Source organism: Phaenicophaeus curvirostris, chromosome 6 (genome assembly GCF_032191515.1).
Source record: "Phaenicophaeus curvirostris isolate KB17595 chromosome 6, BPBGC_Pcur_1.0, whole genome shotgun sequence".
NCBI lineage: Eukaryota > Metazoa > Chordata > Aves > Cuculiformes > Cuculidae > Phaenicophaeus > Phaenicophaeus curvirostris.
Genome location: NC_091397.1, coordinates 48,740,308 through 48,755,302, shown reverse-complemented (window position 1 = coordinate 48,755,302; position 14,995 = coordinate 48,740,308). Strand labels below are relative to the sequence as shown.

General features: G+C 40.4%; 1 protein-coding gene across 5 annotated transcripts in view; it reads left to right on the top strand.

Moving 5' to 3' along the window:
- Positions 1-13,924, top strand: part of CAPN7 (calpain 7) — a 34,431-nt gene extending 20,507 nt beyond the window's left edge. For 3 of the 5 annotated variants that reach the window (XM_069860105.1, XM_069860106.1, XM_069860107.1), the window contains 7 exons: positions 1,058-1,193; positions 1,619-1,694; positions 4,999-5,144; positions 5,682-5,744; positions 8,278-8,408; positions 9,589-9,681; positions 9,764-13,924. In XM_069860105.1, coding sequence (XP_069716206.1) covers positions 1,058-1,193; positions 1,619-1,694; positions 4,999-5,144; positions 5,682-5,744; positions 8,278-8,408; positions 9,589-9,681; positions 9,764-9,908 — 790 coding nt within the window. In that variant the 3' untranslated portion in view covers positions 9,909-13,924. The remainder of the gene's footprint in view (positions 1-1,057; positions 1,194-1,618; positions 1,695-4,998; positions 5,145-5,681; positions 5,745-8,277; positions 8,409-9,588; positions 9,682-9,763) is intronic. The other 2 variants (XR_011337678.1, XM_069860108.1) reach the window with 2 other exon arrangements.
- Positions 13,925-14,995: the final 1,071 nt, after the last annotated feature.

The window sequence follows — 14,995 nt, the reverse complement described above, 5'->3', positions numbered from 1 at the left end:
GAAAATGAGTGTCTATTTGTCCTCTCCACTATGCTCTACTTTGCCGCTGCTCGCACACTGTTTTTGCTGTGTTAGCTCTGCACAAGCTCCTTTATCCATCATACAACTGCTGAGTTTATCTCTAAAGGCTCCTTCTATTTTTGTGTTCTAATCAATTCTAAAATGCACTTTAGTGATGTAGCAAGATGAGGTTAGGTGCATGCTAATCTCAAAGCTAATCTATTGGTCTGTCTTTCCTTGTATTAGTAAGTGTTGTGTAGGGAAATGCCTAGCACAATGACTATTGCTATAAAAAGTGGAGTAATAATGGTAGTAATATGAAGCTTAGTTGATAATGCAGCTTTCCACATGTGCCATTCAGTTTTCAAAGTATGGGAGGGTCACTGGGACTTAGGAGTAGTTTTATCTTCTGTTCCTGGCATACCACACTTTGCAGTCAGTCGTCAGCACTTTAAGGGGTTTTGTACCTTATTTTCCTTGCCTAGGCAGTTCATGAGGCAGCGGGCAGATTTTGAAGTAGGGTACTGCCAAGATTAGGGAGTTTTTAACACTTCATGTAGATACCCTTCCAAAGATGAATTAGATCAAATTTAAAAGAAAAACCGTCCGAATAAAAAGCTGGAGGGAAAAAACGTCGCAAGCTTTTTGAGCTCACTGTAGCTTAAATATGAAGTCAGACAGCATAGGTATTTTTCCCTTAATAATAAATGTGGTGTGTGCAATCGTTACAATAACTGGCTAGCCTGGGCTCTCCAAGTGACTCAGCTTTTTCATGGTTTGTGTGGTTGTAGTCACCATACCAAACAGCTTGTTTGTATTTAGCATGTTTTGTTATTACACTTGTATTTCAGTGAAGTCATTTATAAAACAAAATTATAAGATAATGCTTTTGATGCCAGTGCAGTATATAACCACTGCCATAATTCCTGCAGACAATTAGCCTTCCGTAACTTTGTTACTGACAATGGATACCTGTGCGTGGATAGGATTTGGAGCTAGTTTTCAAAGCACTAATTGTCATGTTACTCATCTAATAACGTGTCTGTATTACTTTTAGTACGTGGGATGCAAAGCAAGGTCCAGTGAAGGATGCCTACAGCCTGGCTAACAATCCTCAGTACAAGCTAGAGGTCCAGTGTCCACAAGGCGGTGCTGCTGTCTGGGTTCTGCTCAGCAGGCACATCATTGATAAGGTGCCAGCTTCTTTTTCTTACACTTTCTAGGCGTTCTGCAGCGTCTTCTGTAAATCTTTTTACATAGTTTTCTGTTATTGGTATACTACTGTTTATATTTTCATGTTCCAAGTATGTACACCTATCTATATGTATAGATTTTAAGTTCAGCAGGTCCACATAATTGTATACAAGATTGTTGAAATAGATCCAGAGTAAAAATTGAATGAGGTGATTATTTTCTCCAACATAAAGGTAATGAAATTAGTAGTAGTTTGTTTATTTGGGGTACTTTTTAAGAAAATTGGATCAGGTATCTTTGTAAATACAAATGTCAGATCACAGCATGTGGTGATTGAAGGGGATGATAGAATGCATGCTTGATTCTGCTTCAGCATTAGTTACATTCCACAGAAGTGTACAACTCAATTTGTGTTTTTTTACAGGATGACTTTGCACACAATCGGGAATTCATTACAATGGTTGTATACAAGACAGATGGCAAAAAAGTTTACTATCCAGGTTAGTGTACCTTAATTGTCAAGAAGATGGTGTTAAAAAGACTGACCTCTTAGAGTGAGACATCTAGTTTTAAAGCCCTGTTGAACAGGGCTAAACTGTAGATTGCTCACAGTCTACACTGAAGGAATAAACTGAGCTGTACATGTTGAAAGCCTGGTGAGAAGTCTGCATAGTCCTGCTGACACTTAATTTGGCACAGCATTTTCTTTATTATTCTGTGTACTTCGCAGTGGCAGTAGTTAATACTTAGAGGGAACAGATCTTGTGCTTCTGTTTATCTGATCACATCGTTATTTCCCGTGTTTGTGAAGTTATTGAAACACTTGCATCTTGTGCTAAATGAAAATAATCAAAGTTAAGTGTTCTATGAACTTGACTTAGTAAATTACCTAAGCCAGGTTATGGGATACAGCTGAGCACTTCAACATATTTCAGAATATCAAGTATGGAACATGTAAGGAAAATATTGAGGTATTCAAAGTTTATTAGATACTACTCTTGATCATTATAGGTCAGATTCTACTCATCTTGCAGAGAAGGGGCTTGGCTTTTGCAACTTTGTTGTACCTGTGAAAAAGCCACGTGTGTTTTATTTCAAGACAGGTAGCAGATATGAAACACAGGTTGTGACACAGGAAGTAAAGGTAATGTGCAGTTTGAACGGGTAAGGTAGACTGCAAGGCAGAGCCAATGATGTCATATTTTTGTTTATTCCTTACAACAAGTTAGAGGTCTCAGTATAAAAATATTCTATGGAAGAATTTGGTGAAGGTGCATCCTAGGGTAGGTAGGATTTAGCCTTTTCCTTTTGCAGTTGGGCAGCTTCTTTAGAACCACAGTTGCATTTAGGTAGCTGCTCATGCACCAGGTAATAGTAACAATTAATTAGGGAGTAACAATTAATTAGAGCATTTAAATCTCTTTTCAACCAAGAGTGGAATTTGTGGGGTTTTTTCTGTTCAAATGGATGCTAAGGGTTGCATTGTTCATCTCTGATCTTGTTCAGTGAACTCTGCCAACCAACTCACTTAGAATCCAAGCTGTCTTTCTGCAGGAAGAATCTGTTGAGACCTGACCAAATCGTTATCTGTTTTTGCAAGATCTGATCATGTTAAAGCACCTGCTTCTTCATACAGCCCAACACATGTTTCTGGTGTTGCTAATACTTGTAGCAGTGCTTATTTAATACATCTTACTGAAATTATTCTTAAGTGGGCAAACCAAAAACATTCGTATAGTGGAGGGAATTGTTGGGTGTGCTTGAAAGAGACAGACTTCCAGCAAGACCACTAGCAAGAACTGGGTGATTCAGATGTTTTGTCTCGCTACCCAAACTCTTTTGTAAACTTTAATCTCATGAGCTCAGACTCATTTAAAACCCTTTTCCATGGAAATAGATTGGTCAAGCTGCAGGATTATTTTTACCATCTGTTAAAATATGATCAGTACAAACCAAGTTAATCCTTTGGCAGAGAGGCTGGGATTTCCCATTCATAAACTTCTTATTGTTTTATATTAATCCTTTTCCCTCTCCCATCTTGCTTTGTGGAAGAAAATAAAAGGACCTGATCCCAGGCTTATTGAAGTAATTGGCTAGGCTTGTTCATGCTTTGCTGAAATTAAAAGTAGTCTGGAAAGAACCAATTACTAACCAAATAACAAATTGCATTGTCTAATTGTAAAAGCAAGTATTTGGGATCTTTGTAATAAGTCCTGCATGTGCATTGGTACTGGGATGCAACTACATCTGTGTAACGATCACAAGGATTTGGAGAGAGCGACAAAGCATGAATTAATTAAAGAAATTAACATGTTTTAAAATCTTGTTTACTTAGTGGCCAAAGATTTTGGCAGCTTGCATTCTAGAACTGCCCAACTGATGGAGAAAGAGCAGATTCCTCAAATTTTTAAAGAGTGCTTAAGCATTCCTTATCTTTCTTTTTAAATTTCAACATGATGGCAGTAGGTCTCCTTTGAAAGGTGACGTTGGTGGGAGATGGATAAGTAGTACTTGCAAATCATGGGATTAAAGCCATACTTTCAAGTGCAGAATTTCTGTCCTGTCGTGTGATTTTTCACTGAATGACCAAGCCAAAGAGTTGTGGTGAATGGAGTTCAATACCATTGCTCACAAGCAATATTCCCCAGGGCTTAGTGTTGGGGACAGTTCTATTTAATATCCTTATCGATGATCTGGACAAGGGAATGGAGTGCTCCCTCAGTAAGTTTGCAGATGACACCAAGTCGGGTGGGAGTGTTGATCCACGTGAGGGAAGGAAGGCTCTGCAGAGGGATCTGGACCGGCTTGATTTATGGGCCAAGGCCAACTGTATAGGGTTCAACGTGCCGGGTCCTCCACTTGGGCCGCAACAACCCCATGCAACACTACAGGCCTGGGGGTGAATGGCTGGAAAGCCATGTGGAGGAAGAGGACTTAGGGGTGCTAGTTGGCAGCCAGCTGAACATGAGCCAGCAGTGTGCCCAGGTGGCCAAGAAAGCCAACAGCATCCTGCCCTGTGTCAGGAATGGTGTGGCCAGCGGGAGCAGGGATGTGCTTCTGCCCCTGTGCTTGGTGCTGATGAGGTTGCACCTCAAATACTGTGCTCATTTTTGGGCTCCTCACTACAAGAAAGAATTGGAGGTCCTGGAGTGTGTGCAGAGAAGGGCAACGAAGTTGTTGAAGGGTCTGGAGCACAAATCCTGTGAGGAGTAGCTGAGGGAACTGGGGTTGTTGAGTCTGAAGAAAAAGAGGCTGAGGGGAAACCTTATTGCTCTCTGAAACTACCTGAAAGGCAGTTGTAGTGAGGTGGGTGTTGATCTCTTCTCCCAAGCAATGCATCATAGGATGAGAGGAAATGACCTCAAGCTGAGCCAGGGGAAGTTTAGAAAACCTGGGTATTAGGAAAAATTTCTTCACTGAAAGGGTTGTCAAGCACTAGAACAGGCTACCCAGGGAAGTGGTGGAGTCACTAGCCCTGGAGGTATTGGAAGGAGCCATAGATGTGATGCTTAGGGACATGATTTAGTGGTGGACTTGGCAATGTTAGGTTTACGGTTGGACTGGATGATATTCAAGTTCTTTTCCATTGTAAACAATTCTATGATGCTGTGTGCCTCTCCTGAAAATAATTGCTATTAAGATTATTTGTCCTTTTTATACGCAAATATTGAGACTCTGTTCATTTGTGAACACTCAAGTCTGCTTGCAGTTTAACCTTAGGACCAGCACTGATATAAAATGGCAAATTTTACCAAGCTGGGGGACTTTTTTGGTTCAGGGAAAGTGTTTGTCCTTTTCTTTCAGCTGATCCTCCTCCTTATATTGATGGTATTCGGATCAACAGTCCTCATTATCTCACCAAGATAAAACTGACCTCTCCAGGGCCTCATACGTTTACCTTAGTGGTGTCACAGTATGAGAAGCAAAACACCATCCATTACACCATCAGGGTATGTAGTGTTGATTTCATAATGAATGTAAACAATTAAAGTATAAAGTATCCTTTATTTGCAAGTTTGATAAACAAATGTACTTCCGGATCCAAGTTGTTAAGTGGGGGGAGTGCCCTACAAATGATGGGGCAGAACCACTGGATGAAGTGCTTGATAATGTTCTCTGTTGTAGTTAAGACGATATAGTATGTGTGGGTTTAGTAATGAAATTTTAGCAATGAAATCATCTGAAAAATACTTCTATTTCTTAGAATAAAAAAAACCCCAAATGTGTACAGGCAGAGATTGATGCTGAAAAAAGTAAAGGGCAGATCACTCCCATTTTGCTTTTTTGAATAAAATTTACCTAGAACTAAGTCTTGTTAGTCCCAGCACTACTCTGAGTTTTCAGTTTAAGTCATCTGAGTAATATAGGCATGTAGCTAACAAGTATCTAAACATAACATGTAGGCAGTTTTGCTTTTTTAGCATGCACTTTTCATATGAAATCATGACAAGATGGATCTGTGACCGACTTCTTCTTTTCCAACACAGGTGTATTCCTTGTGCAAGTTCACCTTTTCCAAGATTCCTACACCTTACAACATATCCAAACGGGTAAAGAAATCTTTTCTTTTATGAGTCAGTGGTTAATAATTCTGGTTTGGCTTTTCAGTATTTGAGATGTACAGGCTTTTAAATATATTTTTATACTACTGCTCAAAAATGCCAGTTTATGCCATCTTCTAACAAATTAAACTTCTTAACTAAAGCTTAAATCTAAGTGTTGTTAGCACAAGACCAATACTGTACTTGAGTTATGTGTAATTTGCCAAATAATTAGCTGCACTGTTAGCTTACCAATATAAAACCCCTTGGCTGGTTCACTGTATTCCCACACTGTGCATGGATGGTGGCATTTGGTAGGTGAGCTCCATCTTCATTGCAGAGTGTGTTGTTATGGCTGTACACTTACAGACTTTGTAGAATAGACTGGCCTTTAGAATAATAACCTGTACCCTAATACGTAATTGCTCTGCGGTGATCAGATTGCACTAGTACTACTGCAGGGTAAAAACCCTGCAAAAGCTTTGCTTATTTTCCTTTAAGAGAATTGCATGATTTTCTTGGAAGAATTCTTGATAGAACAGGACAAAAGCAGCAATGGCAAACCAAAGGCAGCAGTAGTAAGTCTTAGGATGGCGATATAACAATATGACATTGTTCCTAAATTTTGCTAAGGCATTGTAAAGGTCTGTTATCCTTGGGATAAGTACTTACACTGCCAAACAGGATCAAGGCAATATACCTGTGGTACACTTCATGTAGAAGTGCACCTTTAGTACAGCAGCAGGGGTGAGAGCAAAAAAACTTGTCTGAAATTAAGCCAGAAACCCAGGCAGTTTCGCGGCCAGCTGCTGTTCATATTTCAGCTGTCAACATGAGCTTCAGTTATACCTTAGGATGAAGTATAAATATAGCCAAGAACTCACAGGATAACATAACTTGCGTATATTTTTGTGTATTAGCAATTTTATCCTCAAGAAAGAATAAGCCAGCAGTTGTTAACTTTATTCTCCGTACCTACCAAGCATGCCCTGGGGAATCCTATCAGGAAGAGAGAAACAAGGCTAGTTTGAGTCACAGTGGAACAGTCCATTTTCTAGGACACTTGTCCCTGAAGCCAAGGATTACATTTCTTTGTGTGGTATGGGGGACACGTTGGCTTACAACTAGGTTTTTGAGTTCAGACAGTGTTTTGTATCAGCTATTTCTGCAGCAGCCCCTTGAAGCTAATCTGTTCTGGAGAATGGTAAGTAGCTGGAGAGATTCCTGGGAACAGCGAGATGATTTGCTTGGTTATTCTAGAAACCATTGTCCTTTTTAGCTTTTAAAAACTGGACTTAGTTTGGGGGAATGCTTTACGAGGTCAAAAACTCATTGAAGGCAACCAGCCTGTTTGAGGCAGGACATCTCTCATGTTGTATTGTGTTTCAAAAGAAAATTAAGTATGTGGAAACGTTCTGTTAATTATTTGAAGATGTCTGTCTAGTATTCAAATAAAAGCCATGTTCTAGCTATTCAAGGCCAGCTCTGTCTTTATGATTAAATCCAAAAAGTTCATTGCCTGTGCTTAATGTTTACTTGGTGCTTACTTAGCAGTCATCACACTTTAAAACAAGCAGATAACTAATTTACAGTTTACTAGTAGAAGCAAACTCTGTTAGATGTCTTCTACTCAAGTTAAGTGGTCATCTCTGGAGCTCACCAAGCCCTACGGGGATTCCCTGAACTAAGTCCAGCAGAGGTGGAAAAGGCCTGCAAAGCAGAAATGACACAGCAGTTTTAGGTTGCTGGGTTAGTAGTATGGCAGAGGAGAAATCCCCCTTGCTTCCAAACTTGCCGTGTTTGAGGTTTTTGGACAGAGTGAAAAACTAAACCACCAAAAAAAAAAATATATTTCTCCTTGCTGATCTGACAGAAAAGGGAGGGAAGTAACAGGAGAAGTGGATCTCGGCTATAAATTTTTGTGAATGCCTGGCATGTCTTACAAGCCTAACCTTTCAGTTTTATGACCAGGAGGAACTTGTAAACAGATGGCCTGTTTCTCAAAGTCTGAGCAGCATTTTTCCTCTTGTACGTCTTTGTCCTTGTGGAGTTTGACATTATGGATATCTTGTCACTGTTATGCTGGTTCTCTGAGTGCAAGGAGGTGAATAGACAGTGCTGGAGGCAGTGACTTCATAAGGAAAGGTTGCAGTGCAAGTAGCATTGTCCTTCTGTGCTGCTTCTGTTTCTGATTTAGCACAACAGAATTGTCTGAGTAAAAAAAAAATGAACCTATATAGTCCAATAGTTGCACGATAGGTGGGAATACAGACCCTTCATTAGATGCAATTTGTCATAGTTGGAAACAGCCACGTGGTACTTACTTGATGTAGGCTGAAAAATACAGTGCACCGAAGGGTTGGATCGAGGTGGGCTGCAGTGAAACTTTCGGAATACTTAACATGGTCTTTCACTTGCACTTTAGAGGTCACCAACTTCATTAATTTTTAAAGTGAGATGAGCCTCTACTGTTGCTTGTGTGTATAAAAAAAGAAACATAAATTCTCAAGATATTAAGTATTTTCTTTACTTTTGACTTCAGGTTAATGGTCAGTGGAAAGGTCACAGTGCTGGAGGATGTGGGAATTTCAGAGACACCTACAAAAATAACCCCATGTATCAGTTCCAGCTGGACAAGAATGGGCCGTTACTAATTGAACTACGGGGACCAAGGTTTGTAAAGAACTAAGCGTGCATCAACATAGCAAGAATATTGTATCCTAAAGATGAAGCTTTGTCAGCATCATCCATGGGGAGATTGGGAAGCTCCCTGAAAATCTAGAAGACAACATAATGGAGGTGGCTCAGATTGTTTGTTTCTAACTTCACCATCAATAGTGATTTTAAACCTACCTGTTTGCTGAGGAAACCATTGGCCTACAAGGAAAGCAGGAGCCTTCTTTCTCTTTAGTTTCAGGGTCTAAGCAGGGCTAGACCAGAACACAGAAGGGATGAAGGTACAAAGGACTTTTTGCTCCTCTTTATGGTCATAATTAGTGGGTTTTTTGTAGTAGAACTAACACGCAGGATACTAAATCCTAACACGGTCTCAAATAATGGCCTGTGCAGTAGCTGCATCTCTGAAAGTGCATTTACTCTGCCACTGGCAGGCGAGAAGTATTGGATGTCAATACCTTTTACAGCAGACCTACACGGGTAAATCCCTTTGGCAAAATTCATGACCTACCTCAGAAAGCCGTTATACAGTGCTTCTAAATGGCAACATCTGACATGCAGTCAAGTGTTTATCTTCTGCAAAGCTGTACAGTGGGCCCCACAAAATGACAGCACTTTATCCACCCTTCAGTCTTTGAAGAAACTCATGTCATGGAATGAAGATGAGTGTAAAGGTGTGGCTTTGCTCTTCCACTAACTGAGCGAGGTTTTGTATGCGTTCTTTTTCAACGCTTGCAGATTGTATTTGAGTAGTCTGAATGACAGGGGCATTGGTGCCCGTCACGTGTGTTAACAGATAGTAAACAAACTGCCCCAAGTTACAGTGCAACATGGGAAATTCTGCTGAGATCCCTGACGTTGATTTCTCTGGCTGTGATCAGATCACACTCCAGGATCTGTGCTATGTGGCAGGGAATACGTCACCACAAGTTTAACTACTTGAAGTCTGCTTAAATGCAGAGGCAGACTTCTAGGAGGCATTTGCCAGATAGTCTAGTTATGAACCCAAAGTGTGTCTTCCTCCAAATCCTACCTTCAAGTCACGGTAAGTTTGACATAATGCTTCTGTCACAAATGTGACAAAACTTGAGATGTCTTCCAGTTATACTGTGTAGTTCTTCATAATTAGGCCTCCTCATGGCAATTTTGATGACCCAGGTAACTCTGTCACTTGCAGGCAATACAGCGTTGGTTTTGAACTCATCACAGTCTCGACAGTAGGCGATCCTGGTTCCTCTGGCTTTCAGAAAAAAAGCAGTGGTGACTACAGGTAATAATACTCAGTTAATGAAGTCTTGGATGTTTGAAACATACTTCAGATCTTGGTTCTAACAGGAAGTTTTTCATCATAGGTGTGGATTTTGCTACTTGGAAGTGGAGAACTTATTTGCTGGAGTTTACAACATTATCCCCACCACATTCCTGCCTCAACAAGAGGGTCCTTTTTTCTTAGATTTTAACAGTACTGCTCCTCTTAAGGTATCACAGCTGCAGTGAGGAAATAGATCTGTGTACTGACATTTAAGGAGGTCGTTTGGGTCTGACGCACAGTCTGAGAACAGGTGAATAACTCTTAATGCACATATGCATAAAAGAAAACTACATTCTGAGCTATAGTCAAAAGCATGGAATCCCTGATTGGCCAGTTAATGGTGGTAGACAGGTTTTTGCTGCTATGGTATTAGAGTGAGCACTGTTCAATAGGCTTGTGAATGGGCTACAATGTTTATATGCAAATGAACTGGTAGAAATCAATTTACTGCAGGTTTTCTACACTTCAAAGTCTAGTGACTTAAGAGAAAAACGTTGAAATTCTGTTCTCCCAAAACACAGGGTATATGGGTTTAAGTTTGGTTGTTTTTTTTTTCCTTAACAGTAAACACGTTAAAGAATATTCATGTGTATTCTTTTTATTCAGTCTCAGGACCAAATAGCTCTTGGTACATATTTGTGCTGCTGTCTTGAATGTTTTCCACATTTAACTAGTTCTCACCTCTAAATGTGTAAATTTACTACTGCTGAGCATGTAGTACTCCAGAATAACATGCTCAGCTTATCTCAAATATGTATATAGGAGTAAAGGAAAAGGAATATTCCTGCTTTAAGCTATTTCTAAAAGAAAACGATGGTTTCACTAATGTTACATGTACTTGAGAGCTCTTATTTCATATTTGTATTACTTCAATACATGATTTCACAGCACAAAGTACTCTATGGCTTTCTTCCTATGAGCTGCAAGACCTCGCTTGATCCAGATCGACAGTAAAATCAGAAGGTTAGGTGGCAGCAGTGTCCAGACAGCACGGTGCACCCTTCATCTAGCTGGTGTGAAAGTTTTTCATCTAGAGGTGCATTGTAAGATTCTCCATATCTGCTGAGATGGTCTCATTTGCTGATGTGAGGAGGTAGGGAACTACCCACCAGCAGCATCCCAGCTAAGAAATATCCTTGACTCTTTCATAGTACTCAGCTTGTAGGGGAAGGATCACTTAACCCTCTTCCCCCTGTAAACCACACAGCAGCAAGAAATGCACTTGCTGATCCCATTACACAAAACATCTTTTAAAAGGTACCTTTTCCTTTGAAGTTGAAACCAGTGAATGAATTGAACCAGTGCCATCAGTGGGAGTAAGGTCAAAGTTCTTAAAACACTGGAAGTGGGATTAGTCCAGAATAAGACTATTCTAGAAGCCTGCTATCTGTGCTCTTTGTCCAGAAGATGTGTATACATTGTACCTGAAGAGGATTAATGATAACCAAGTTTTTATTTTTAATTTAAATACTACCCCACCTCACTAATCCTAAAATGCATTATTGCTTTCTTTTTGTCTTTTCACAAATGGCATTTGACAGCTAGGGGAGAGAGTGGTTTTTAAAACAGCCATAGGAAGTTTTTTACCATTCAGGTTGGTTTGGCCATTTCCCAAGAAAAACGGTAGTATTTGAATCTTAATTTAGAGCACAGGTGCCATTTGGTCATTGGGAAACTGAGCCCTTGTGCCACAGGAGTACCAGAGATACCTGTGGGCTAAAATTATTCCCATTGAAGTCTGCTATTCACCCTCTCCAGAAGGTACAGGAGCCTTTTGTTTCATTTCCTTCATCAGACAACAGCTTAACAAATGTCTAGCTTTAAAGGCGTATGAAAACAGACGCCTTTGGAAGCAGACGCCTTTCTGACTGCAGCACTCTCCAAGACCATCTGGGCTAGGAAATTTGTGACACGTTTGTCACTGTGACTTACCTTCTTTTGCAGGGAAATTTCTGATGATTAGTACAACAAATGAACAGAGGGAAGAGCACAGGCATAAGCTGAGCGAAAAACAGATTAGATCCTTTGTAGTTATCCTTGGCTTTTGGAGTCTGTGCCAAGGACTGCTTCATCCCTAAAAAAAATTAAAATTTCAAGCTCACTGCACTTTACCTACAGATTTGTGTTAAGTTTTTAGCTCAGGCTAAACAAGTGTGGCATTGGAGCCCTTCATAGATTTTTACCACTTAGGAAGGTAGAATTAATTAGGCAGTCTCCACTGGGTATATTTTTCACAGTACAAAAGGCAGATGTCAAAGCTGCCAGCTTTCAGGACTAAGTTCTTGCACATCCTCTGCTGTTTGAAATCAAGCTGGCAGACTTGCCTACAGTAAAATCTGTTGTTGTTCTTCTGTAGCTGGTTTCTGCTCTGCAGGAAAGGGGTTTTCTTTCTTCTCCCTGCCCTTCTGTCCCTGAGCACAAACTAGTGCCAAAGCTTATGCTGGATGAAACAAGCGTAAGGCTCAGAGTCCCTACCGTGCTAAGCTAAAAGCAAGGAACGTGCTCACTTTCTTAATGCCAGACAAAGGCGTTAAGGACAAAGGATCCTGTCCCCACCACAATACACTGTCAGTGTGCTAACAAATACAGTACAGTTGGTGCATCGAGTTTATGCTTCATATCAGTGTGTTTTGTAACACAAGTCCTATTCAAAATTGTGCCCACGTAGTCAAGTAGAACATCACTGCTGTATACACTTCCCCTTGGATAGAGGATGGAACACTCAGGTGAAGAATTTAGAGGGAAATACAAAATATTCTTATAAATCCTAGTCTTTACCTTCTGGTTGTGGCAAACTGATTTTAGAAAAAAGTTTTCTTGCCCCTTTTTTTTCTCAGAAAAAAAAGTTCATGTACGCACTTACCATCTGCTTTGATATTTTCTGTCAAATACTTCAATAATTTTTCCACAAATCTGAAAAAAATATTGGGAAGTGAACTGATCCTTGCATTTTAACACAGCCTCAGGCCCACGCCTAGGCTGAGCTTTTCTTTCCTGTATACAATTGAGCATTTTTTAGTCCATAGGACAAAATATTATATGCTGATGTAAGCATGGGAATGTTATACAGGATGCTTAACAAGGTCTGCATGTGCAAAAATTGAAATGGCTGTGTAACAGCTCAGGGTGCAACAAAGGTTTTTTGCTCCTGTTTTACTTCCCCGTTAAGTCGTGCACCTCTTGAGCCTTAAGTCTTCTGTGCCCGTAAACACACAATTCAAGCTTTTAACCATTAATAAACAAAGCCTCATAAACTATACTAACAAGCATCCTGCCCTCAGTTGTTTGGCACACACTGTACAGTTCTGAACTACTGCCCAAGCTACAGAATGAGGGGCATAAATCCCAAAATGAAATCCACGTGCTGCAAGGGGCTTTAAGAGGATTTATACATCCTTTGATTCACTAAGGGAAGGCTACCACAAAGAAATTACTTTTCATTTTCTATTAGTGGTGCAGAAGGATAACTTGGAGAGCCTCCTCAGAAGTTTTGACATTATGCATTTGCACACTGCAAAACCTTTTCTGTGTATTTTTTTTTTTCTTTTAAATCCTACCTTAAAGCTCCCTCCAACCCCCCATAATGCTGCTGTTTGTTTATAGCTCAGGGTGAAGCACATAACCTGACACAGCCCCTGGCTGCTTTGTCATGAACACACAGGTTAGTCCTTGGTTAATCCAATCCCTCAGTTGTCAAAGACTCAGTGAGCAGCAGTACGTGGATGAATGTTATAAACAGCTTCTATTCCATCCACCCCAGGAGTCTGAGATTCTGTCCTAGTTTCCTGATGCAAGTGTCGTGTAACTTTTTGTACAGCGATTATGCACTCGACCAATGCCGTCTGTGCTGTTTAGAATTAAGTGTGCGTGTGCATTGTAGAGGTTTCCACTAGTCAGAAAAAGGACATTTTAATTGTTCAATAATACCAAAGAAGCAGAATTCCTAGGTTAACATTTGCTTTATACATTTTCACTTCAGGGCAGCTGAAGTGATCACATATACATTGATACACCAGAGGCTTATTTTTATATCCATGAGCGCAGCTACCACCCTGGTCCAATTCAGAATGCAGAAGGAGCTCCAGCTGGAGAAAGCCTGTTTGTTGGCCTGTGCCTCCATAGTGATGTATTTTCATTTAAGTTTGTTGTATTTATAATTATGGCTTTTATGAAGTTTAAAATAAAATGAGTTTTCCATTAATTTATTAGGCATGGAGTTTTGCCTTTTTGCTTGCATGTTTTAAGGGTGATTTATCTGCCAAGTCCAGGAGGTCATCAAAGGAAGAAGGCTGCAACAGGACCTTTAAACAAATCTTGCAGAAGCATGGTGTAAAAGTGAGGGTAGGGTGGGTTCTTTCCTGCTGGGAGCTGAACCCAATCAGGACACGTGCAGGGCAGCGCATGCAACTGGTTTTATGTCCTGCTGAACATCAAATTAATTGCCCAAGTGCCGGGAGTTTGGGTTTCCAGTAAGAACTGTCAAGGTGAGAGGAAATTTTATAGCGAGAGGTTAAACCAATCAAATAAAAAACAAGCAAGCACAAAATTCAAACTACCCAAGCAACCCAGGAAAGCATAATAGGGGTGATCTGGCAAGTCTGCAAAAATAAGATACTCGGCCACGTTCCTTCTAATTGTATGCAGCCCAGGCACCAGCTTTACTACAGAAGTTTAAGTAAAAACACTTCATGCAGTGTGGTGCTTCCCTGCTGCTTTTCACTTTGTATTTAATACTGTCAATCCCAGCTTTTCCCCAGCTGTTGGTCACAGCAGAAGTTGGAACCACTGACTTCTTTCCTAAGCATTTATTGGGCTAGGAGCTACTCCCAGTGGCAGAGTTCAGCCTTTGGTCTTTGCACAATGTAAACACATAAATATTTAAACCAATTACACCCTAACAGCTATAAGGGGTTGAGTCTAATTTTTATCAAAACAGGTTTCTGTACCTCCAATGCTGTGTGGCCTTACAGCAGATTCCAGCAGTAGCACAATGTACAGAGGTGCTGGGTAGCAAAATATCTTCCTCTTCTCTGCCTACTGAGGGATTTTGGAAAACTTGACAAAGCTCTTGTCTCGCAGAGTTCAGAATGAAAGGTGAATCGTGGCTGCGGAGACACAGGAGGTAACAGTTCTCCACACACTGCAAAGGATTCTATACCAGAGTGACGCCAGGCTGCAATCTTGGACTAGAAGTGGATATTTAAAAACTCGGTTTGCTGTGGGAGAAGGTTCGGTTCTTAGCACTTGAGACAGATGAAGCACAGACTCAAAA